This window comes from Temnothorax americanus, unplaced genomic scaffold (genome assembly GCF_048541705.1).
Source record: "Temnothorax americanus isolate GAGA-0224 unplaced genomic scaffold, ASM4854170v1 Scaffold47, whole genome shotgun sequence".
Classification (NCBI taxonomy): Eukaryota; Metazoa; Arthropoda; class Insecta; order Hymenoptera; family Formicidae; genus Temnothorax; species Temnothorax americanus.
This window is the reverse complement of record NW_027509624.1, coordinates 1,361,802-1,387,366: the sequence shown is the minus strand read 5'-3', so window position 1 is coordinate 1,387,366 and position 25,565 is coordinate 1,361,802. Positions and strand designations below refer to the sequence as shown.

The following is a 25,565-nucleotide window of genomic DNA, read 5'->3' as shown; positions in this document are numbered from 1 at the left end:
GAGAAAGGAAGGAAAAATGACAAGGGATGCGAAATAGATGACGAAAAGAAGTTCGCGTACGGTTTGCGTGTGCAAAATTTTGCGAAAGTAGAGAAAATGAAAAAGAGAGAGAGAAAGAAGAGAAAAGAAGAATAAGAAGCCACGACTGTCGACAATGTAGTCCACCGTTTGTCTGTGTAATCTTGTCTTGATCTGTCTCCTTGTCTGTCTGTCTGTCTGTCTGTCTGTCGGTCTGTCTGTCCGTGCTGTGTTTCACAGGGGAGAAGAATCCGTTGAGATCTCATACGACGCGATGATGATGACGACGACGACGACGATGATTTTTATGTTTTGTATTAAAAGAAAACGCGCGAGACGAAACCCGCTAAATAATATATATATATATATATATATATATATATATATATATGTGTATATTTATATAAATAAATACTATATATACATAAATATATATCGTACGAAAGAGGGAGAGAGAGTGAGAGAGGGGAGGAATAAGGGGCAAGAAAAGAGAGAATACTGACCGAAAGGAAAGGGAGATAGAGAGAGAGAGAGAGAGAGAAAAGGTATAGAGTATTCGGGAAAGTATAATAAAAAAAAAATAACGACTAAATGATGTTCAAAACGACGATAAACAAAAGAAGAAAGGAGATGGGAAACGGTAGAGGTGGAGAGGATTTAAATAATTCCGCAGGCTCTCCACAGGCAGACGCCGCGCGAATAGGCGAAAATGTATGAAAGAGAAAAAAAAAAGATCTACTTCGTATTTGACGACGTGTTTGTTATAATTATAAGAGAGTCACCTTTTCTTTTCTTTTCTCGAAATGAAATGCTATAAATAGATCAATTCTTTCATGGATATATCACGGTGTCCTGTTTGCTTTCGCCCGATCCCGAACGCGACTTCAAACCGGCGCGCGGCCAGAGATGTAAATTCTCAATTCACACAATCGTGTGCGTGCAATCGAGCGAAGGGCTCGGAGCGATAAGATGTAACTCCCGCGAGTTCGCGTATGTCAAAACGAACGAATCATAAAGTCGTCATTTCGTAATTACAGTCACGAAGAATTTAGTGTCGATTTAACAAAGATTTATCGCTCCGAACCGTTTCGAGCTCTCACCTCCCTGCATCCTCGATTCCTCGACGAACACTCCCGCAAGGAAAAAAAAAGACGCAGAGAAACGAGAGATATATATGTATATATTTTACGGCGTCTCGAGAACATTGAATCAGCGAGCCAAAAGGCGCAATCGCCACCCCCTCGTCTCCTTTGCCCCTCCCCGCCGCATCCCGCGCGCGCGATGTATATAGCTCGTAATATACTATTCTTCTACTCTTACTATACTTGATATTTATATGTGCAACTTTTCGATTTTGTTCGTTTCCACACCCGTTTTTAGTACTTTAATAAATGAGTTTGTTAAAAATAACCCGATGCTTCGTTTACGTTACTGTTCGTACCGTTTTCTTCTTTCTTTTGCTTTCGATAGTGAGCATTACGTTAAATCGTTCAAATCGCAAAGTCTTTCTAATTTAATGAATTTCAAGGTTCCGTTGAAATTCATATTGATTTAGCAAATCGTTCCCACGGGAACAAAGTAATCTCGTGCGTAGGAGTGATCTTCAGAAATTAGAAATGGAACGAAACAAAAAAAGGCAAGTAAATCTATCTATACTATCTACTTATACTTTATATAAAAACTAAAAATGGTAAAAAATCATCATATGCATGTATGTACGTACAGCTTTCTCATAAGATGCACTTAAATAATGAATCGTTGTTATTGATACATTTAGAAATCAAAGGTTTTCGTCTCATATGATGCCGACCGATATGAATAAATTGCAAATTGCAACACGATTTATTGATGCTTCAGGTTGTAAACCATTTTGTTCTTGTATAATATTTCCTTGTTAAAGATTTAATATTTAAACTTATAATTTATTTTGGTATTATATTATATATTATATAGTTGGACGGAATTTTTTTGTATTACGCCGGATGCAGAAAATCCAATTTGTAGAGTTCCATTGCGAACCGACATTTATCAACTGATTGCTCGAGCAAATATATTAAACGTTATGGGCCTATTCTGTAACTCTTAACGACAGTTTCGTTATCGTTATATTGTCGTTGCGCAGCTTTTTTACTATATATAATATCTCCGCAGTGCAAATATAACGATAACGAAACGAGCTACAGAATAGACCCACCAGGTTCGGCTGTATTAGAGGCTCGACAATATCAAATTAGTGTTAAAGGAGTGTGTCCATACACCACTACTTGGAAGAATTATCAGCTAGGCATTAATGGTTTACCATAAAAACTGTATTGTTTTTTCCATAAATCTTAATGAAATATTTTATACGTTGTTTAAACTGTAAAATTTAAAAAAAATTTTTTTGAAACATATAGATTTGATACAAGCGTCATTGTTTTCAGAGGATGTCTCAATCGTATTTATATACAATAAACGAGAATCCAGCATTAGAGTGGAATAAGCTCGGGTATGGTACAATTAATATAATTTAAACGCGTAAAAATGTATATGATAATTATAGTATTCTAATTTTAATACTTATATTAACTAGCTTTCAACATTGTTTTTATGTTGAAAGCCCAATAGTGATTTTCTTCACGGACCGAAAGAGTATATATACGTCAACTATAAACTATATAAATCTTTATAAATAATGAAAACGTACAATACTTTTATTCAGAGCCGCGCAAGGAGCTTCTAACAGATTGCGATTTTCTTTATAATTAATAATTTCAATACTTTTATAAACAAAATATATTTTATCTTTATATCTTTTTTGTGTATATGTATCGATTTTTGATAATTTAAATTTTTGTTCTCAAAATACTAATGTCGGTAAGGTAGCTGATTACCTTATCTGTAATTATCGATATCGTTTGTAATTACCGATGTCGATCGTCGGTGCTTTGCAAAACCGCTAAAATTTAAACTTCCGAAAACAGACAAAAAAATAATATAAAATAAATAAAAAATAATATTAAAAAATATGTAATAAACTAAAAATGGCACTTCTTGTAAAAGAATTTCTGAAGAATTTTCAGTCCACGGGTGCGTAAATTTGAGTTCTCAAATACATATCATCAGAGAGAAATAATAACCAAATAACATTATTTTACCATCTCGAAAAGTCGCTATATAGTTTCTACGTCCACGTCCACGATGAAATAGATATGATGGCGCTGCGAATCAGCATAATTTCAGAATGTTTCAGAAATCAGTATATTCAGTATTCAGTTATTCAGTACTTTCAGTTGCTTTTGGTAGATCGTAGATAACTGGCATGACTCGACTGTTTTCAATCTTCCCTAGTACTACTTTTGTTAGTTAGATATATAGATGAAAATTATCTTCGACTCGGCGTTAACCGTTGCGTTTGTGTGCGGGACAACCGGTTCACGACGAACTCAAAGGCGAACTGACCGATGGCGGTGACGTTGATTCTGTGCAAACCACCAAGACTTTCCCTCGTCTGACAGGTTGAGACCGCCGAGATAAACTGCACGAACTGCATGCTCTGTAACATATACGCCGTAATAAAAGTAATTAACAGAGTTCGATTACGTCTGAGCGTGACTGCGCACATTTTGTCGGGAATTAAGATCGTAGAAAAGGAGAAGACTTCCTTCCCAGGTACGTAGAATTGTTTGTCTGGAAATAAAACAGTCTTATTCAGTCTTTAGCAGTCTTCAGTCTTATTTTGTCAAATAAAACACAAGAAAATCACGTGCATCGCGTGCATGGTGCTCTTACACGTCGTAACAAGAACGAAAGTAATTCTTTGTTACACACCTGTAATCTTGCGAATACCTGTTACGAAGTTATCTGTTGTAACAGTTGTCATCTTAATCGATTTTGTCTGAAAATGTTGTCTTTAAAAGTGGTTTAGTACAATCCTTTACTTAAATTCTTTTATATATATTGGAACAGAGAGCTAAGAGTTTCAATATCTACTAATTTTTTTCAGATATTTGCTTCAATAGATAAAGTATTCAATTTTATTCTAGCATAAACATATGCTGGACCAGCTAAACTAACTAAGCTAATTATGGCATATGTCTTGCAATTTTTGTTGCAGTGAACTGAATAACTGACAGCCAACGCTGCAAATCGTTATTGGTACACTTCAATTCTTTCATTTGCCAATAAATAAGGAACGGAAATGGCTCTACCGCTTACGAGCGATTATCTGGAAACCTATTCCGGCAGAGACAAGATGTTGAGAACTCTCTCTTATACTGCAAAGCTACTCACTGTATGTACATCGTCCAAGAATACCGAGAAGAAGCTCAAGACCTTTGGGAGCCAGATGAGCGAGTGCAGAGTGATGTTGCGCTTGCTAGATGACCTGCCGACGCTTCACTGTGTGATGACATACGGATGGGGGAAGCAGGTATTCCTATTAGTTTAACATGAATTAATTATGTCGCAGTTTAAAATTAAAATGGAACTTTACCGCTGAAATTTCTGAACAGTTCTACCTGAAGAATATTATATAACGTATTGCCTTATTTTTCTAGAGCCATTTAAATTTCATATGTAATCTAATAATAGGAACCTGACTGGTTGATTAGATGGAGCCAGGTGATACAAAATGTAGTAGACGTTATTTATTCTCCCATAGAGACCATAGCTTGGGCTGGCCGGCATAATATAGTGTCGATCAATAATGACAAATGGGATCTTGCTACAACTTGGTTTTGGATAGTTTCTCTACACCTGTCCTTACTGAAGTAAGCGAAAATAGCGTTTTACGATCTTGTAAATATTTCTATAACTGTTGAGGAGTGCATTGTTTTGTGTCAAAACAATGTCTCATAAATTAATATATCTTATTGTAAACATGTTTAAAAAAAAAAAACGTAAATAATTCGATTATTATTTCAGATCGCTGAGACTATTACGAAAGCTTCAAAAATACAAAATAGAATTGGAAAGAAGTGATCCTAGTAAGCGGTAAGTATCTTATTATCACAGTTTTCATGATAATTTTAAATATTATTTTTAATGTTACTATCTGAAAAGAAAAAACAAGTGAAAACAAGTAAGAACAAGCTTAACACATTTGTTTCTTTCTGTTCGAATATAGAACCTTGTTGAAAGGCCTCAACGAGCAACGGCAAAATGCGCTATTGACATGCACGCGCACTGTGCTGGATATTTCTTATGCGATCAGTTATTTACCCCCGGGAGTACTTTGGGGAGGCCGTTTAAAAACGTGGCACGTTGGAGCACTTGGTACAATATCGTCGTTAATTGGGCTTTATCAAGCTCTCAGCCGGCAAATAAAAAGTTAAAAATATATTATTTCTAATGATTAGCGGAGAAAGGTCTTATCGTTAAAGTGTAGGTGATTGTGTGCGTATATATATTATCTTCATAATAATTGTCTTGCTTTCTGAAAGCCTCTGCGGTTTCTTGCAGCGACTTTCTAAGATGTGCCTCCACTGGCGCGCTTATTCCTTGTAATTGCTTACCTAAACTTTTACTTTTACCAGATTCAGATCCTAAATCTAGAATATAGAATATATCTTTTATTAATTTTTTATTTTATTTCTTGTTACGAGTTATAAAAAAAAATTACGATCATTGCTCATGAATATATTGTATGTAATATTGTATATAATATATTGTATATATTATATGGATAACTGCGTTGTACACACATGCATTGGCAATATTAAATAAAAAAATGTTACAGAAGAAAAATATATCGAGATATATATTTTTTAAATAGTTTTGATGATCTCTCTCTCTCTCAAGATGATAATCGTTCACTGACGCAAGTTGGACAGTTCGCACTTTTACTTTTTTTCATATCGCGACCCGAAATAAAAAGATATTTCCTGTCTACGAGTACATTAAATACATGCATGTCTGTAAAAAGATGTTTTATTAGTTCCAGTAACGTGTACATAACAGAAGTTCAATGGGACGGAAAAGGAATTTCATCATTATTACCGTACTTATCTAATAATAAATTATTCTATTTTTATTAAAAACCGTTTGTATAAATAAAGGCCATTGTTAAACTTTTTTTTAAAAAGCCTTATCATAAGGCTTTTATTAAATAATGCTGTAAGAGAGTGCACAGCTGCCAGTGACAAATTGCATCACAGGAAAAAGTAAAACTTAGTAATTATAACACTTAAAACAATGATTAATTAGTTTTAAACTAATTTAAATTCAACTTTTTTGTAAATATCGTATGTACGATAATATCACCGAGAAACATTTAGGGTTAAATACAAACCACGAATGAGATTTAAAAATTGGATATAAGTATCTTATTATATTCAGATGAAGCTTTGTTAACTGTTTTCGAATTATCTGCTTTACGCATGGTACAGTGTCGTAAAACTTGTTATTTTATACGTTGTGTACACAACCATTGTATTGTTAATTCTTGAACATTATTAATAAAAGCTAAAATATATAGGAGAGGCACTTCTTATTTGAACTTAAACTGAAATACTTTGGACTCGTCCATGATGCGATCTAGCGTCACACCATGGTTTACTATTTATAATCGAAGCTCAGTTACATCAATATTGAACGGCTCTCTCGCTCTCTCTCTCTCTCTCTCTCTCTCTCTCTCTCTCTCTCTCTCTCAATTTTATTTAGTTTATTCAAGAAGAATACCTTTTAATAAGTATTTAATTGAATAAACTATATATATATTCCAATCCGATCAATGGAGTGCAACTCTTGGCCTAATCTCGTTAAAAGCTTAACATTATATGCACTGTAAGTTATTATACATAGCTTAAAAAATAATTTATATTTGCCATGTAAACAAATCTATGAGGGTTACGTTAAAAGGCACGACTTATTGAAAACCTTTTCAAACAGCATGCTGTAGTAGTGTAGACAATTAAAATTTCTCTCCGATAAAATTCCTTATCGAATGTGGAATCGATAATACTGCTGTTGTATAGAGTAATTTGTAGATTAAAGGTGTCTTTGTGTGAAATATATCTGAAGCGCTTTGAGTATATACGTATATATAATATTTGTATCGATGTATTTTGTAAAGCACTTTTCTTCAATAATTGCTTATATATGTAGCAACCACATTATCATTTGTGAAGTATATAGACAGTGATATATATTTATATATAACGGGATATATAATAGAAATCATCCACAAATATTTTTCAGAGAATATTAACTTCATGTCTCTAACTGCGAATTTAAGTTCATTATCATCATTCGAATAGACAGTTTTGGATTCTTTTAGCGATGCATTGTCATATATTGTGCACTTGCAGGCTGAATATATCGCTTTTACTTCTATCGACATTACTTTTTCTTAACAACCTAGTGTTTCATCGTCATTCACCGCTAAAATGAATATGCGCATAATAAAACCCAAGATTAGATATCATTGTAACGTAAAAATAAACAAATTAATGCACAAGAATGCGAAACATGAGTAAAAAGCAGGTTGCTGTAAGATTGTTTCAGCTTTGCAATAAACATTTGTTGTGTGTGTGTGTGTGATTGGTTATCAATATAAAAAGATTAAAATAAAATTGACATATTTACTCAGGTTGATTCGATTTTTATTAGCTTAATCAGTTAAAATTATAGTTTGTAAATGATGATGTGGATAAGGAAATAATATATTCAACTTTAAGAACGTATTTTCAATACTGTCTCAATAGCATTTATCACCGACAAAGCTGAAAAAGAGTTATTGGTGAATACGAAAATGGAATGACAAATAAAAAAATAAAAACAGGCATCGGGTATCTGCAAAAATATGGTTTTTTAATTCAACAAAATCGTATCAAAACGGGAAAAACGTGAATGAAGGATGAACCTTATTCAAAGAAGAGGTGCAACACAATTGTACATAGTAAGAAAAAAAAGGAAAAAAAAATAAAAACGACTCAATTCTCCTACAATCCGCGCCAGAATCGTAGACCATGTACTTCTCCATTTCGTCAACCGTTAAACAGTCCATGTGAGCGAAATACCTGTGACAGCCGCTCGCCTCGGCTAATAATACAAAAATCCATTCGATCGCAGTCAATAACGCAACACGCGTTTGCGTTACACCGCAACCGAATGTAGAGATACATTGTAATCTAACGTAAAATTAACAATGTTTAACGTCATTGACAAGTATCGTAATGGAAGAACGACCGGCGAGTTATACGGTACATCCACGGTAAGTCTCCCGTTATATCACATTACTATTCGGATCACACGCGCAGTGTAGCAATGACAAATAATTATCGCATAATTATTATCTCGCCACTTCAGAATAATCTCTTCTAGCATTATCGTAACAATACATAATTAAGCGTAATATTTTTTAACACGATAAACGCATTATGATGGCGATGCTATCATAGATTTCCTGAGAATTCTACGTGTTTCATTGAGCCCAGCTCAAAATTGCCATAACGAAGCCCTATCGTCTCGCGTAAAAAATTATTGTCACTGTGAAAGCCCACAATACAACTCTCACGACTCTAACGAAAAAAAATGTGTATACACGTGTGTGTACATAGTGCGTAATGCACGATCCCGGGTATAATCTAGCATCTACTGTTTTGGCACGATAGTATTATTTAGCGATAAAAAAAAATCTATAAGAGAACCCGTCTCTCTAAGTGAAACTCGTACTAAATAAAAGTATATCGTTTTTTCTCGAACGTAGTAAAAACTGCGTTCGCAATAGGAACTTCTTTTGGAACAAACACGATTTTCAATATTCATATTGTCCTTTCGCACGCACGGTAACGATAATGAACCAATCGTTGCGCGTTCGCAAGCTCAAATCGGCGGTATGAATCGGCGTGTCCCCGTATCGTCGGACTAGTCCTAAGCTGTCCGCGGCTACGCGATAAAAACTAAGTCTGCACCCTGTTACCCGATGTTCTAAATCGGGCGGCGCAACGTCGGTTTAACCGGTAGAGTCAAAAAGGAACAAAAAGGAGAAGGAAGACGACGGCCGCGCGAACAAAAAGCAATTTTACCGGCCGCGTATAAGCGCCGCGCGTAAAAGATCTTTTCGCACGTCGCCTCCTTTACATCATCGTCGCATTTGACATACGGGGACAGTTGTTCATTCCGAAATTCGGATTCAATCCTATCACTTGATTCGTCTTTGAGTTCCGCGTCAGAGGTGTGTGATGTGACATAGACTCCACGGAGTGTTGCCATTGCCAGCAGCTGCGGCAAAAGTATCGGAAGCATGCCTGAAAAACAAATTCGTATGGAATTTAACATATGCGTAAAGAAGTGGTTTGTAGAAAAAAAAAACTGTAAGGCTCTATCACGGATAACGTTGTGCTAAAAGTGAAGCCGCTTGTGAGGAACTAGAATTCTGCGTGAAAGAAAACTACATAGAAATTAAAATGTTTCCGTACCACATCGCGGCAGAAATAATGCCCTTGTTGCACAACGCATACGGAGCATATCGATTCCTCGATGTACGGATCGACTTGTACCTGCAATACAAAGATATATACATATATAGACTTTATCTTAAGTCAATCATACATGAGTCAATCATACTTTAATCATACATGATTTCACCCAACGTACCTTTTTTGTAAATTTGTCAGTCTTAATTTCTATAAATGAAGCGGTGATCGCTTTAAAATACGATTGTTTCGTACTGAATGTAACACGGCCGGACCCTATTGGATATTTATACTTATCCGTGTCGATACCTAAAATAATGTATATATATTTTTTAATGTTCGTATGTGCGAGGGAAAGATAGAGAGAGAGAGAGAGAGAGAGAGAGAGAGAGAGAGAGAGAGAGAGAGAGATTAAAAATAAAATATTTAATAAATATAAAAAAAATAATTACCTGCATAAATAACTCCATGGAAAAGGTCATCCATGACTTTCGCCAATCCTGCGGCCGTTAGCATTCCGTGTAGCGCGCCAACAAATACCGTTTTGTGTGCATCGAGTCTCTGCGATGAAGATTTGATGTAGTTGCTATTCTCGAGAATCCATGGAATCACTTGTACCTGAAATAGTAAAACATAATTGCGAGACTTTAGTCTTGAGGATAATCTTTCCAGATATGTACAACGTTATGAATTGACGTACATCTTTCGGTTTTGAACGCTTGGATATAATTTTATAATACCATCTTCTTCCATTGGTAATATCGTGGGTGCAACAAGACAACATTGCCCTGACCTAAAAATAATTTATATAATCTTTGTATTATTTGAGAAAAATTCACTTTGTATAAGAAATACTTATCAAATCAATACTCAATATATGAATGTTAATTAATGTGTACCTGTTTCTCTGATTCGAATATAATATAAGCGTATCCTTTCGGCTGAGCGGACGGTGCTTTTGCGGGCCACTCTACGCGAACCGACCCAAATTGTTTAAATGTTGAAATCAGGATAGCTTCTGTGACATCCCACGGTACACCTCCTAGAAAAACCTTGGGAGAGTAAGAGACTGGCTCCTCGATACTTTGAGGCAGAAAACCGCTCCATGTGCACGTTGGATAACAATGTGCTGAAATAAACAGATCAATATATCTCAAACTAATTTATCATTTATCTAATTAACATGTAAAAAAAAACACTAAAATCTGAAATTTTATACAAAGTAAAATTCTTGAAGATTTAATAGTCTTAAAACTTTGTTCGTAAAAGCTCATCTTAGCTTAAAATTCAAAGATTGATATTGCGATTTTATGAAAGAAAAATTTCCTTTAAATTAAAAAAACATCTTGTTAGTGGAACACGAAAGCAAATTTATAGCACTCTAGTATAAATTATTTGGATAATTTATTGTAATATATAGTGATATATAAATAACCATAATAAGAGACAATGAGATAACTGCGACAATCTTTTATACATATATATATATATATATATATATATATATATATATATATATATACTATATGTCGATACGCACCAGCGGCATTTCGGTGGGATCTCGCTACCCGATCAAGCGACACTGGTTGGGCCAATCTACGCGCGGCGTTTCCAAGACCGGTGCAGCAATTTTTCTCATGACTCAAGAGAGAATTGAGAAAATTGCTGCAATTTTGCCCGAGTCCGTGATGATGCTGGTAATAATGCGAGCTCGTTGAGTTCTGTTGTAACGACGATAAGTATTTTTTTACAGCTATACGCTCGAACGCCGTCCTGTTGCTCGGGCACGTGTTTGTCTTAGACATTATGGAGTCCAGGGACGGCGGGAAGCAAGAATTCGACGAGGAATTCAGCGACAAACAATTCTACAAACAAGCGTTTTCGATAGAAATGTTTAGAGAGCGATGCAATAATTCAGGCAATGAAATATATTCACGTGGAAAAAACACGCTCACCATTATTATGTCAGATAAGGAGCCATCCGCGCTACCAATACCGCTTGTCTCCGAGTCTGCTGGTGAGTTGGAACGCGAGCCGTTACATCCCAGAAGATGAGAGAACTCTAATGTTGGGCTGCCACAATCACTATCAATAAATCATCACTTATGGGACACACGAAATATATAGGAATTCAATAATCACTCATCAAAATTTAGCAGTATTTTACATACATGTAATTAATTCAATTGTGCACATATATATTAATTTAATATAGGTAATAGAGTACAGAATAGAATTTTGATCAGATCTATCAATTTGTATGGAAGTAGCAAATAATAAAATTTAATACTAATTTAAATATATTTGAAGAAATGCTATTTTGTAAATTTTATTTTACATTATTAGACTTGATATGCTTCATCCTTAGTTGCACGATTCTGTAGTTACCTGTATGGTGTAGAGCAGCCTCGTATAGGACGGCCGAAATACGAATCAGTGGGCGATGACGAAGAGCCCGGGTATTGGAATGACGGTCGGCCAGTTGGTGAGGACGGCGTGTTCGTGCTATTACTGGCAGTGGACGAGTAACTGTAAGGATCCGAGGTGAAGCTGCCGGGTGTGCTCGGACTGCCGGGAGTGGTCATCGAATTCGGTGAGCTCGGAATATCCAGACCTGAGGTATTTGAGCAGAAGCCGTGATTCCGATGACACTGTGCACACACAATTGATACAATAATTACACATCGAGGTCAAGTCATAATATCGACAAGATAAGGAGAGAATCGTCGTCCGAGAAGTAATTCTTTACTCATCCTCTATTCTTTCATTCCTGTATCTCTTTATTCATCCAGGCAAATTGTACTTCTCGCGACCACCGTAAGATGAAAAATCGATAACGCTTCGACGCGTTCAGAGATCTCGGCGCCACGGGAATACAAAGATTTTAATGTGTTACGCTAACTTATAACAAGTGACGACAAGAGTGGCGCGGGGAATCGAATTGAATTGGACTCATCGAATCTAGAATTTCGTATCTCGGTTAAGCAGCATATCGGACTTTGCTTTTCGAAAAGATAACAGGAAGAGATGAGGAATGTTCTCCGCGCACATGTGTTTCGGAGTACTTGGAACACGTCCAAATTGAAACACAATATTACGCGACGAGTGCGAGAGAAGAGTGCGATCTTTTGAAATGGCAGCAATTTTGCGTCGGCTCGGATTAAAAGAAGGCGAAACGACGTGGATTCTAATAGACCCGTTTGGCTCGGGACAACGAATTCTCGACCGTCGAGATTGTCTTAGCGCACCGTACATTTTATTTGAGTCGTTATGAATGAAGACCCGATTTTGAAGTATTCAAATATTTGATGTACGTCATATCCGAAGAAATAAATGACAAATAAGGAAAAAAATTGATTACGAGTTTGCCACGAAATAAATCGTTGAGAGAAAAACACGTTAGTTTTATGATATCCGTATGATATATAATACGGTATAATACAAGTATTAGTTAGATACTAGAATCGGAGAAAAAGAATGAGACAAGGTAGTTGGAGTTATTCCAATAGGGATGTTCATTGTTCGGGTTATTGCACCGACGAGTAAATGCCTCTATGTTACTCAATATGCTTTATGTTGCATTTATCATCTTTATCGCCATTCTCCACGTAAAATTTGCAATTCACCGAAGTTATCATCGTAGTCGCGTTTTTTTTATCAAATCGTTGCCGAGTCGGATGTATTCTTATTTCATAGCGGGAAGCAATTTCAGCTAGTAAAATAGCGCCGGAGTGGTAGTATAATCCTCGCGAGATATTATCAATGTGAAATAAAATGCAACGAAGTAATATAAAATATTATAAAACTAAGCGAACATATATATCTTTCTTCCTCTCACACGAAAACATTTCTGCTCGATATTTCTGTTCGTAATAAATAAAGCGAATTTATTTGGCAACGTGCAGAAAATTCTGATTTTTATTTATCAATCGATAAATAATCCTCTAGTTTATTTTTGCCGGTATAATTAAATTGGATCATTTGGCGATTATACCGGATTATGTCATCTCGGCTTGAAGTCATCTAGCGAAGTTTTCATACCACGTTGCGTGGTTTGTATCTAAAGATAATACGTCTTATCACGATGCGCCAGTTACATTGACTCCTACTGTGATCCACCTACTCTAATATACTATTATCCGGTTGTAATAAAAACCGCGTAAAATAACTTTGTCGCGTATAGTTTATTGCGTTCTCAATTCAAGCATCACTCAAATTCGTCGCCATAAACAAGCTTTTCGGTACTTTTAACAAACTCTTACGCTAAAACAAATGTGACGGAGTAGATCGGCGTGCGCGACTTTACCTCACGTTGTTGCGAAGAGGATCCTTGCGTTTGGTCGTAATTGCCGTATTGATAGTTACGATAGGAGGAGCCGATCGTCGATTGGTTTCCCATCAGGGATCCTCGAGGCAAGCCCAGCCCGAACATATCCGAGATCGCGCTGTCGCCTGCGGGAAAGAGAGTGATTAGCACCCTTGATTACTTCAATCGCGTGAAAAGAAATGTTGAAGCAAAGACAATCTGAACTTGTGTTCGAGCCGATCATTTTTTACGAGCAAATTGTCAATCAATAAATAATTCCATAGTTTATTTTTGCCCGTATAATTAAATTGTCGGCTACCGGATTACGTTATCTCGACTTGGAATCATCTCGCGGGGTCTTCATACCACGTTGTTTTTTTATCTCAATGACAATGAGATACAACGATCAGGAGCCAGAAAGGCTCCGAAAATCCCTCGGAGTTAAGACCTTTCAAAAACGATTTCTAGGTTTCTAAAAGAATCTTCGAGGTCCCCGACAATTTTACTTCATCATCGACAAATCGTTAGCTCCCATTGACCCGGTTTCAAATAAAACTCGCGAGAAGCGGGGCAAAGAGCATCGTCGCCTTACCGTCGGTACTGGCGTTCTTGTCCGACTGGGAAGAGGAGACGTCCTGCGAAAAAGTCGGGAGGTGCGACGGCGACGGAGGTGTCGGTAGGTCGAGCAGCAGATTGTTGATCGACTGCAACTGGTGCAGTCTCTCGCGTTCCTGTTCGCGCTCCTTGCCGCGCTCCCGCTCGCAGGTCTGGCTCAGCTTGCGCAGCAGCAACTTGCCGCGCTCCCGGCTCTGCGTCGCATCCTGATGGTGCAGCGGATCCTGACAATGCATCGGTACGCCTCGCTCGAATCCGACGTCCGTCTCGTCGACCTCGTCGCTCACCAGTGAGACGTCGGACTGCGAAAATCGAAAATCGACGTTCACTAGTCGGTCGCTGCCCCGCGTGTCCCGAATAACACAATTCCAGATAATATTCCCGTTTCGATATTCCGCAGAGAGGGATTCTCATTCCTCCGCCCGATTCGGAGCGAATATTTCTTAACGCGTTAAATTAATAAAAAAAAAAAAAAAAAAAAAAATAATTAACAGAGCCTGCGAGCAGTTTCAAGTAATCAAATCTGCGAAAGAATCTTCCTACTTTTATCGTTCAAGTAGTAAAAGCGATACGTGGCTGCAAAGCCGAGTACGCGATTGGAAACTGGACGCGCGCAAAGCTGATTTCCCAGAGAAAGTATAATTTCGTCGTACAAGTTCGACGCGCGACAAATCGAAGGGAAGCGCAATCGTATACTTCACACGGCCAAAAGTTGGATTCCTATAAAAACGCGCAATTATCGAAAGTCCCTCGCTCGTCGCTTTCCGGAGCGATCCGACCACCGTTTGGAACTCATAAAAACTACCGGCTCTCCCCATAAAAACTCTCGGGTTCCCGCTTTCAGCTGGATGGAGCAGATATCCCGAATTACACGCGATTGACGTACAAGCGATTCAATATATAGGTCTAGTTTATAAACAGAAGACTCTCCGGGTGTCTCGAATATATATATATATATATATATATATATATATATATATATATATTTACATCAGAGAATATCGGAATATCGCGGCGTTCCCGGTGTCGCGCCCCAGCCCGCCCGCTTTCGCGAGATCTTCGCGATCGTTAAGATTATAAAGGGTGGAGAAGAGACCGGCCCTCGCTTTACCTACCGAAAATCAGACGTGCCTCGCAGATCTTTCTCCAGCGTGCGAACCGTACGAGCGACGCCGGCGGACTACGCGGCGCGTCGAAAACAGAGCTTCCCCCTGAAGGACGCCGCGCTCTCAGCGCGCGGTGCGGCGGCACGCGACGCGTTTGTGGAATTCGCGAAAAAAAGCAAAAATTCTTCTTTACAGGGGGGTGGGGGGGAGGCGCCCGGAAAATACATTCCGCAGCTTTTCTCGGAATTTCGGCTTTCACCCGAGTAAACCGTCGACGGTCGATCAATCCCTTTGCGTCGTCGTCGTGTCCTCGCCGCGTCGCCCGCGCACGGAATCGCGAGGAATCTGTTCTCCGGGATATTATACTCCGTTCTGCGTTCACGATTAACGAGTACACCCACTTTCGTTAATTGTAGCTCAGGTCGATCGCTGCGAGGTGGGCAAATAACGGAATAGGAAAGAAATTTACCTAAATTTAATCGTAAAATATGGATAACCAATATTTTTTGCAGCGAGAGCTATAGTTTAGCAATAGTGGCATGCATCTTTTGTTCTCGCTGCAAAAAATGTTGGTTATCCATGTATTACGACTATTGTAGCTACAGTAGCTAATCTTTTTTTTCCGTGATGTAATTTATAGTCGAGGGAGAAAGGGAGGAAGAAAAAGAAGGAGAGAGAAAGAGAATTATATAAATACAAGAAATTATTTTATAATTAATTACAATCGCAGTTATTCAAATTCTCCACCTTCCGCCGAAGTAATTGAGCTTTCTGACGATACGAATATTGCGAAACGAATATATTACGCGGCTTTCTCCCTCCCTTTCTCGAAATAAGATTCGAGGTGCTCCGAAAGCGGGCTGTTTGCTGCTTCGTTCATCGTCGAGGTCGACGATTAACGATACACGGGCGAGACAACTCGACACGGAGAGATTTATCCGACGCGCTCGGATAATCCGCCTAATTCCCGGTGAATCGGAATTTCGCGGAATTCGGCCGAGGCGGTATCGCAATGCGGGGCACGTGTTTACCATCGAAAGCCGCGCGAGATCGCGCGGTTCCTCATCCCTCGCCGGGGAAGGGGATGAGGTTGAGGATTGAGGATCGACCGACCGCGACCGACCCGGGACCCGGATTCTCGTCGCGCGGCCGCGCGGCCCCTCGGGGTTCGGGATCGCGCCCTCCCTCGCGCCCCCCGTAAGACCGTCGCGTCGGCCCGGTCGCCGCTGTCGGCCGTCGGCGAGGGGAACCGAGTCTTCTTCCTCGGAGCCGGACTCTCGGATGGCTCCGAGGATGGCTGGTTACGGATATACGCTCGGACGGAGGAATTTTCGCGCGTACCAATCGGCTCTGGCATGTCTCGCCGTGTTTATTTACGTTTTCGCGCGACATTCCTTCGCGACGTGTACCGGGCACATCCGGCCCGGCGGCGCGACCGATCGAGTTAGCAAAGCGGGGAGCATTCCGGGCGCAATGCGCATTGAGAACCGAGCGTCCGGAATCGGCGAGACACGGGAAGGAAACCGTCGGGACCGCCGAGCACCTCGGAGCGCGAAATCCGGGATTCTCGAGACTCCTTTCTCGCTTTCAATTTCCAAAATGTCGCGACTTCGTCTCAAAATTTTCCCCTCTGTTTTCTCGCACGTAGTTGTGTAATACCGGTAATACATTAATATTCGCGTATACTTTCACGCGCGATGTAAAGAGCGGACGGATCTAACTGGAATCACTCTGGAGGTGCGGCGCGACTCTCGAGTCCTCGGGGTCCTCGGAGTCATCGCGGCGTTAATCCAGACTCCGGACGAAGATTAATCGCGACCCCGCGTTCTCTCCCCCTCCCCCCCACCGCGACAATCCCTCGAGAGCGAGAGCCCGAACGGGCGAGACGAAACTTACCGGTTGCATCAGCGTGGGCATGTCCGCGGAGAGCGTCCCGTCGCGAGAGGAAGCCTCGAGGATGCGCGATGTTCAGGAGTCACCTCGACGCGGCTCGCTCCCGCACGGGTCTCGAGGGACACGCAGGGACACGAGCGAGTGAGACTGTGACTGTGAGACTGCCGTCCGGCCGTCCGCCACTAACAACAACGTGTGATTAAGCGGCAAACTTCACGCGCTGCGCGCTCCGCGAGAAGTTGCGCGCGAGTGCCGAGTGACGACGGCGACTGGCGGCCAGTGGCGGCGACGGCGGCAACGAGGGCGAGGGGGTGGTTTCTCGAGACCGCGGTGGGAGATTTTAACGAGCCGCGCGAATTCTCGCTGCCCTCGACCGCCGTTTCCCTCGATAAATGAGAAAATCTTGGTCTCCGTTCGCCGACTTATTGCCGATGACACGACGCACGGCGGAAACGGAACGCCGCCTCTCCCACATACTGCACCACGCACCACCCACGGCCCACCCCGCCGCGAGTTCAACTTAAAGATCTTCGCCCGCCCCCCGTTCCTTCCCTCCTCTCACCCTCGTCCACTCTACCGCTTCTCCAACTCCGTTTTCTAATTTTATTTTCTCTCATATCGTCTTTTCCTATTTTCTTCGTTTTTATTTATTTATTTATTAATCTCTTAGAAGGCTTGCTTTAAAATATAAAAATAAACGTGCTTTATTTTTTTCTCACACTCTTTTCTCGCGTTTCCCCCCCCCCCCACACACACACATTTCTTCGAGACCGCTTTTATATATATAAAATAAATAAAAAAAATATAAAAAAAAGATCTAGGGAAAAAAGAAATTTTCTAAGTTTATTTGAGACAAAATAAGATACGCGAAAAAAACGCCTTCCCTATATAAAAATTAGTTGTAACTGATTCTTGACTATTAGAATCGCCCTCGCACTCTTTATTTTTTAAGCTAACAAATCTCTACAGACCGATACGATACCAACGGAGTATAGTATCTTGCCACGAGAAGCTCGTTCGACTTTATAAGGTGTATCAAAATTAGAGTACATATAAAAAGAAAAAAATATACACGCTATTTACAATCATTTTGCTACACTGAATATATCTTAAACAAAGCTACAGCTCGGTGAAAAAAAAAATCACCATTATTTTTATCCCGATTGAAAAGAAGTTTGCAAGCTAATTATATTCTATATGTGCGGTCGAAGAATCTAACATTTCAACTTCGGAACTATCGCCGTTCGAATAATTAACGACTAGCGCGTCTCGCGTTTGCTGCTCCAGCTTTCCAGGCGTACTGGCTTCTCCTTTGCCGGAATTCTCTCCCCAGCTTCCAGAGAACAGATTCACTCTTAATTTATCGATATTTTGACCACTCGTGCTGCTGCTACCCATGTTGCTGGAATTCTCCACGGACAGTCTAACTTCGCTATCTTCAGACAATCTGACTTCACTTTCCTCAGATTTGTATTTCGGTATCTCCGTAGGTGCATCTGAAAAATTTGCAAATTTCACGATTTTAGCATAAATTTTGGCGTGTGATGAAATATAATTTTAAATAAATTTTCTGGAGTATAACGCGTAAAAATTAAATCGATCACTATACAAAAGGGACAGTTAAATTATCATTTCGCAAAGATTCAGGAGTGTTAATTAGTTTTTCCTGACGAAATATTGTACCGAATTTAACAATAAAATTTCTACGCACGCAACTGATAGTTTTTCCCTCTTTTAATATTATTCTTTCTGTAATACCAATTCAATTGTATGCGTACCAGGATATGGGGGTGCCTCGTCAATCAGTTGCTCCATAACGTAACCCAACATGGTCGCGGTAAATGTGTCGTCCCTCCTTAGACCGAGCGCCCTGTGGAAAGCATCCACTGCCTCCTGGATGTTCCCCATTAGCGCGTGAATAAATCCGATCGACGAGTAAGTCGATGGGTTCAGGGGATCTAAGACTAGCGCCTGTTGATGGTATTCTAGTGCCTCGTCGTATTTTTTCATTTTTCTACAAGTATGGCCCAGATTATTCAGCAGCGCCTCCCACTTACTGGGTAGAATCACGTTCCTTAGGTCGCCTTGAATGCTTTTCATAGCTTCCTTAAATAATCGTTCTGCGTTTTTGTAACTGTATTTAACAGGAATAATTCTCAGTGATAATTTATTGGTAAATAGAGCGAACAGAGATTTGTAATCTTTGTATTTAAAATATAAATGAAGCAGGAGAAAACCGAGATAATATACTTACTCTAAATTATAAAAACATATAACGCCCATTTCGTGTATCACGAAGGGATCGTTCGGCGCTATTCCTTGAGCTTGTTGAAAGAACTTGTCAGCCAGTTTTAGATTATTCGTCAAACCGCACTCTAATCCGATATATAAAAGCGGAAGATGGCAACCTTTCATTAATTGCGACGCTTTAAAATAAGCAGCCATAGCTTGATCGTGTTCATTTTCAACCGCGAAGGAATGTCCGTATGCTAACCAAGCGGGACCAAACAACCTGTCCAGCGCGGTAGCCTTTGCCAAGTACCTTCTTGCTTGATCACTTTTGCCTACGGTGCAACGGAAATATGTATTATTGAGTAATTTTAAACATTTTCTTTTAATTTACAAATCTAATCTCATGAAATATTTTGAATTTAATATCTTTCAATTAACACATATAATCTTGTTTAGCCTAAAAAATAATTTATTGAACAATAAACACTTACCAATAGTATAATAATAGCATCCAACTGCGAACCATGCTAAGGCCATTTCCGGGTATAAATCGACCAATCTGTGCGCCAGATAAAACAGAGCTAAGGAATAAAGTTTCATTATTAACGAGTTCTCGTATTGTTCATTTATCGCGACAGAATGTAAACTTACCGTTGGTTTTTTTAAGCTCAACTAAACAGGCAATGTGCACCGGAAGACAAGAATTGTGGTACGGATCTTTTTTCAAGATTCTAAGATAAGAAATATCACGTTACATTTTGTTACGAGATACGGAATGAGAAACAACATTTCGATAGATACCTACTTCTCTGTAAGCGAGAAACATTGATGATAATCACAGTTGTAATATAATCTTTCAGCTTTTGCGACTTCCATGTCCAAATTGTCCGCTAATCTATCGGCGACGCAAATCCCCATTACGCTACATGTAATTAACGACTGTTTCGTGTTCGGTTCTTGATATTTCTTTAATTTACTATCGTACAACAGTCGCAAGAGTTCCGCTTCGCCTTTCGTACATTGTTCGGTGAATGGTAAGGATTCCAACAGTTCTCGCTCTAAGTTAACGAGTTACATATATACTTATTTAACAAATATTTAAGAAAATTATACCATATTTGACAGAATCAATATACCTTCGGAAGCTGAAAGCATCTGATTTTGCACCAAGGCTTCAAATGCTTCGTATGAATAAACATCGCACTGTAATGCTTGCTTATAGCACTCGGTCGCCACTGCTCTATTATCCATAGCTTCGTATACTCTTCCTTTCACGTATAATATTGAGCTCTGAACCTGTAAAAATATTGTATGTTAATTCTTTTAAATTCTAACACGGTCAACGTGACGCTACAAATGCTTCGAAGCATTCCTCTTCTCTTTTCTTTCAATGAAGAAAGAAAGAGAAAAAGAACGCTCCGAAGCATTTGTAGCGTCACGTTGACTGTAGCCATAGCAATATAACTATATGTATGGTGATTGAGATGACACAATACAAATTTATATATGACATTGTTATATATACACATATATGTATAAATATAAATGTACTCATACGTTTTTTGGAGCATCCTGAAAAATGTCGGTGCGATCAGCGAAGGTGATACCTGCTTGCGTTATGTTTGTGCATATTTCGGATTCATTAATTACTTGAAGTGCGTCGTTATATTCCTTTGCTTCCAGCAGGCACCTCACAGTTAGGTAATGGCACATTACGTCGCTCTGTATCAATAAATTATTATTTAATTCATCACAAGTTGGATGTAAACACCAACGTATCGCGAAACGAGAAAAAGCATCTGTGTATCGTCTAGGAGAGATGAGAGGTTATTAAAATTACCTTTTCTAATCCGTATCTCTTTATAAGATGCGCAGCACGATGATACTGCTTCATGAGATACATACATTGGGCCAGAGTGCATACATCCTTTGGATCCTCATTGCTCAGTGAGACCACTTTATCAGCCCAGAACAAGGCAGCACTGTACAGGTGCTGAAAGGTAAAGGTTACAACGGGTTTTAAGGTTGCGATGGCAGGTACGGCGATTTTGCCCTGAAGATGCTCACCAGGTCAATGTATGATTTCACTAGTTTTCTACAATTTTCCAGGTCAATAATCTTCTCGTCTAGCAAGCTGTGTATACTGTTATTGTCAGTATCACGATGTGACATGTTTAATTCTAATTTTGTACGTAGGACGTAGGTTAAGATAGGTTAGAATTAATCCTCAGAGCGATCCAGGCGCATCGATCACGCGATTTACACAGGCTGACAGATTTACACGACGCACCTCGTGGCCCCCCGCGCACCTTCCGTGTTAACAGCCTTTCGTCAGAGAGAAACCTGAGAGAGGCCATCCCGGCATTTTTCGTCAATTTTTCTGTGTCACATTTTCCGACGCGCACCCTGATAAAGTGCGTATCAACTACGTCGTTTCGCTCGGTAACCGCACATGGTTTGCGTCCGTGCTAATGGTTCGTGTCTGAACTAGCCAGTTAGTGGGGATATGCTGCGGCCTCTCTCGGCCACGCTCGGCCGCGCTCGGCCGGCCCGGCGCCTCGGCAAGCTTCGAGCGAGGAGAGAAGGACAGACATACGATTTACGATTTACTGTCTCCGTCTATGACTGCTAGCTGCCTTGGCACGCGCCGGCTATGCGACGTTGCCACGATGCCACGCATTTCGGATATCGCGTACGGTGTCTCGCCGAGTGCCGAATCTCGAGTTGTTAAATATATATATATATATATATATATAATTTATTAACATAAAAATTAAAATTTGTTAACGTAATACTATTTTTGTTAAGTAAGGAAGGAAAGGATTTTTAGAAGTCAGAGGAACAGCTACGCATAAATAAAATATATCACCTATATGTATATTAATATTGTTATTTTATTTCAAAGTAAATTAAAAGAAGTACGATATAAAAGTATGATATAAAAGTTATATATTATTTCTCATAGTAATGAATTTGGATTCCGGTGATTTATTTATTTTCTCCAGCTTCGCCTCTGCCTCTTCCTCTACCTCCACCTCGTCCTCTGCCACTGCCTCTGCCTCTGCCTCTGCCTCTGCCTCTGCCTCTCCCTCGCATCGCGTCGTCGTTGACGTCGTGGCTCTAGAGGCCGTCGCGGCCGCCGTCGGCATCGTGATCGTGACGGCCCCCACGGCCACGATGCCGACGACGGCCGCGACGGCTCCTACGGCCACGATGCCGACGACAGCAACGACGACCCCGAGGCCCGTGACGGCCCTCACGATCACGATGCCGACGGCGGCCGCGACGGCCCGCGGCCTCTAGAGCCACGACGTCAACGACGACCCCGGCGGTCGTAACGGCGCCCATGGCCACGGCGACGATGTCGACCACAGCAACGGCTCCGACGGCGACTCAGCCGATCGTATTAAACGTAAGTGTTGAAATAATGGGATAATTTCTTATCATTATTGATAATGATTATTAACACTTTGCAATGACAGTCGCACATATCACATGTCACGCATACGTGACAGGAAGGAAAGGATTTTTAGAAGTCAGAGGAACAGCTACGCATAAATAAAATATATCACCTATATGTATATTAATATTGTTATTTTATTTCAAAGTAAATTAAAAGAAGTACGATATAAAAGTATGATATAAAAGTTATATATTATTTCTCATAGTAATGAATTTGGATTCCGGTAATTTATTTATCTTCTCCAGCTTCCCCGCGCCCTCTGCCTCTTCCTCCACCTCGTCCTCTGCCACTGCCTCTGCCTCTGCCTCTGCCTCTGCCTCTGCCTCCCCCTCGCATCGCGTTGTATACCGCCCGCACCAACGAGCTTAACGTTTCAGGCTGTAACAAAAAATAAATATTTTAAGTAAAATTACATTTTCGTGTATATATATATACGTAAATAAATTTCATTATTAACACTTTGTCGAACGCTGTCACGTATGCGTCACATGTGATATGTGCGACTGTCATTGCAAAGTGTTAATAATCATTATCAATAATGATAAGAAATTATCCCATTATTTCAACACTTACGTTTAATACGATCGGCTGAGTCGCCGTCGGAGCCGTTGCTGTGGTCGACATCGTCGCCGTGGCCATGGGCGCCGTTACGACCGCCAGGGTCGTCGTTGACGTCGTGGCTCTAGAGGCCGTCGCGGCCGCCGTCGGCATCGTGATCGTGACGGCCCCCACGGCCACGATGCCGACGACGGCCGCGACGGCTCCTACGGCCACGATGCCGACGACAGCAACGACGACCCCGAGGCCCGTGACGGCCCTCACGATCACGATGCCGACGGCGGCCGCGACGGCCTCTAGAGCCACGACGTCAACGACGACCCCGGCGGTCGTAACGGCGCCCATGGCCACGGCGACGATGTCGACCACAGCAACGGCTCCGACGGCGACTCAGCCGATCGTATTAAACGTAAGTGTTGAAATAATGGGATAATTTCTTATCATTATTGATAATGATTATTAACACTTTGCAATGACAGTCGCACATATCACATGTGACGCATACGTGACAGCGTTCGACAAAGTGTTAATAATGAAATTTATTTACGTATATATATGTATATACACGAAAATGTCATTTAACTTAAAATATTTATTTTTTGTTACAGCCTGAAACGTTAAGCTCGTTGGTGCGGGCGGTATACAACGCGATGCGAGGGAGAGGCAGAGGCAGAGGCAGAGGCAGAGGCAGAGGCAGTGGCAGAGGACGAGGTGGAGGTAGAGGAAGAGGCAGAGGCGAAGCTGGAGAAGATAAATAAATCACCGGAATCCAAATTCATTACTATGAGAAATAATATATAACTTTTATATCATACTTTTATATCGTACTTCTTTTAATTTACTTTGAAATAAAATAACAATATTAATATACATATAGGTGATATATTTTATTTATGCGTAGCTGTTCCTCTGACTTCTAAAAATCCTTTCCTTCCTTACTTAACAAAAATAGTATTACGTTAACAAATTTTAATTTTTATGTTAATAAATTATATATATATATATATATATATATATATATTTAACAACTCGAGATTCGGCACTCGGCGAGACACCGTACGCGATATCCGAAATGCGTGGCATCGTGGCAACGTCGCATAGCCGGCGCGTGCCAAGGCAGCTAGCAGTCATAGACGGAGACAGTAAATCGTAAATCGTATGTCTGTCCTTCTCTCCTCGCTCGAAGCTTGCCGAGGCGCCGGGCCGGCCGAGCGCGGCCGAGCGTGGCCGAGAGAGGCCGCAGCATATCCCCACTAACTGGCTAGTTCAGACACGAACCATTAGCACGGACGCAAACCATGTGCGGTTACCGAGCGAAACGACGTAGTTGATACGCACTTTATCAGGGTGCGCGTCGGAAAATGTGACACAGAAAAATTGACGAAAAATGCCGGGATGGCCTCTCTCAGGTTTCTCTCTGCTTTCGTAAACAAAGAGAGGGTTGAGACAGAGGATAGGTAGAATTATAGAATGTAGCCACGTGATGTAAAAAAGGTGTAAGTCCAAGGATGGGCAGTAATCGTTTTCTTTGACCAATCAGAAACTGGTCCGAGATACGAGAAGGAACATGCGGCTCTCTCCTTCCATGGTAGGAGACAGCTTGAAATTATTTGTTATGAAACGAATACGTTTTATTACTGTAGCACCTTATAATAAACTCAAGACGATTTTAAATATTATGTATAAGATAGTGTCACAGGAAAATTGTTCTTACAGCTTGCAATACAAGTTAAATCATTTCTGTATACTTCCTCATTAATAATTAATGTTTTTCAATTCCTTATTCGCCGTACTTAATCTTCCTTTACTATTTATTAATCAATGTTATTATGTATTACATATTTTTATCGAGATTTATGAGTTTTCGCATTATATTTACAAATTTTTTAATTTTGTTTGCATTCTTGTCACGTATACCTTGACTAATGCTACATTTGAATGTGGCGCGATGTTCCGGACCAAAATTTGATTGGCTG

At 40.1% G+C, this 25,565-nt stretch overlaps 4 protein-coding genes across 7 annotated transcripts; 1 reads left to right on the top strand and 3 right to left on the bottom strand.

Annotated features, from left to right (window-relative positions):
• Positions 1–3,228: 3,228 nt before the first annotated feature.
• Pex11c (peroxisomal biogenesis factor 11c) lies at positions 3,229–5,745 on the top strand. The gene is made up of 5 exons (XM_077417095.1): positions 3,229–3,669; positions 4,115–4,429; positions 4,591–4,769; positions 4,924–4,992; positions 5,126–5,745. The coding sequence occupies exons 2-5, from the start codon at positions 4,199–4,201 to the stop codon at positions 5,331–5,333; spliced, it is 687 nt and encodes a 228-aa protein (XP_077273221.1). The 5' UTR covers positions 3,229–3,669; positions 4,115–4,198; the 3' UTR covers positions 5,334–5,745.
• A 2,043-nt stretch (positions 5,746–7,788) lies between these two features.
• On the bottom strand, positions 7,789–17,848 carry Orb (polyadenylation element binding protein orb). 3 transcript variants are annotated; one of them, XM_077417088.1, is made up of 12 exons: positions 17,340–17,848; positions 14,315–14,639; positions 13,723–13,868; positions 11,805–12,067; positions 11,372–11,489; positions 10,957–11,281; positions 10,316–10,545; positions 10,117–10,209; positions 9,869–10,034; positions 9,599–9,725; positions 9,420–9,502; positions 7,789–9,248 (listed from the first exon to the last, which is right to left on the bottom strand). In XM_077417088.1, the coding sequence occupies exons 1-12, from the start codon at positions 17,358–17,360 to the stop codon at positions 8,929–8,931; spliced, it is 2,217 nt and encodes a 738-aa protein (XP_077273214.1). In that variant the 5' UTR covers positions 17,361–17,848; the 3' UTR covers positions 7,789–8,928. The 3 variants fall into 3 exon arrangements, with proteins under 3 accessions (XP_077273214.1, XP_077273215.1, XP_077273216.1); XM_077417089.1 differs by lacking the exon at positions 17,340–17,848 and adding an exon at positions 15,453–15,560 and having other exon boundaries at positions 11,372–11,501; XM_077417090.1 differs by having other exon boundaries at positions 8,936–9,248; positions 9,420–9,500; positions 9,598–9,725; positions 11,372–11,501; positions 17,340–17,843.
• Positions 17,849–18,245: 397 nt separating this feature from the next.
• On the bottom strand, positions 18,246–22,313 carry Cdc16 (cell division cycle protein 16). The gene is made up of 10 exons (XM_077417094.1): positions 21,636–22,313; positions 21,409–21,561; positions 21,126–21,290; positions 20,705–20,864; positions 20,374–20,626; positions 20,220–20,299; positions 20,060–20,149; positions 19,591–19,900; positions 19,115–19,470; positions 18,246–18,832 (listed from the first exon to the last, which is right to left on the bottom strand). The coding sequence occupies exons 1-10, from the start codon at positions 21,738–21,740 to the stop codon at positions 18,519–18,521; spliced, it is 1,986 nt and encodes a 661-aa protein (XP_077273220.1). The 5' UTR covers positions 21,741–22,313; the 3' UTR covers positions 18,246–18,518.
• A 129-nt stretch (positions 22,314–22,442) lies between these two features.
• LOC143903481 (uncharacterized) lies at positions 22,443–24,017 on the bottom strand. Of its 2 annotated transcripts, XM_077417096.1 has the most exons (3): positions 23,605–24,017; positions 23,307–23,409; positions 22,443–22,657 (listed from the first exon to the last, which is right to left on the bottom strand). In XM_077417096.1, exons 1-3 carry the CDS (start codon positions 23,932–23,934, stop codon positions 22,557–22,559), a joined length of 534 nt encoding a protein of 177 aa, XP_077273222.1. In that variant the 5' UTR covers positions 23,935–24,017; the 3' UTR covers positions 22,443–22,556. The 2 variants fall into 2 exon arrangements, with proteins under 2 accessions (XP_077273222.1, XP_077273223.1); XM_077417097.1 differs by lacking the exon at positions 22,443–22,657 and having other exon boundaries at positions 23,146–23,409.
• Positions 24,018–25,565: the final 1,548 nt, after the last annotated feature.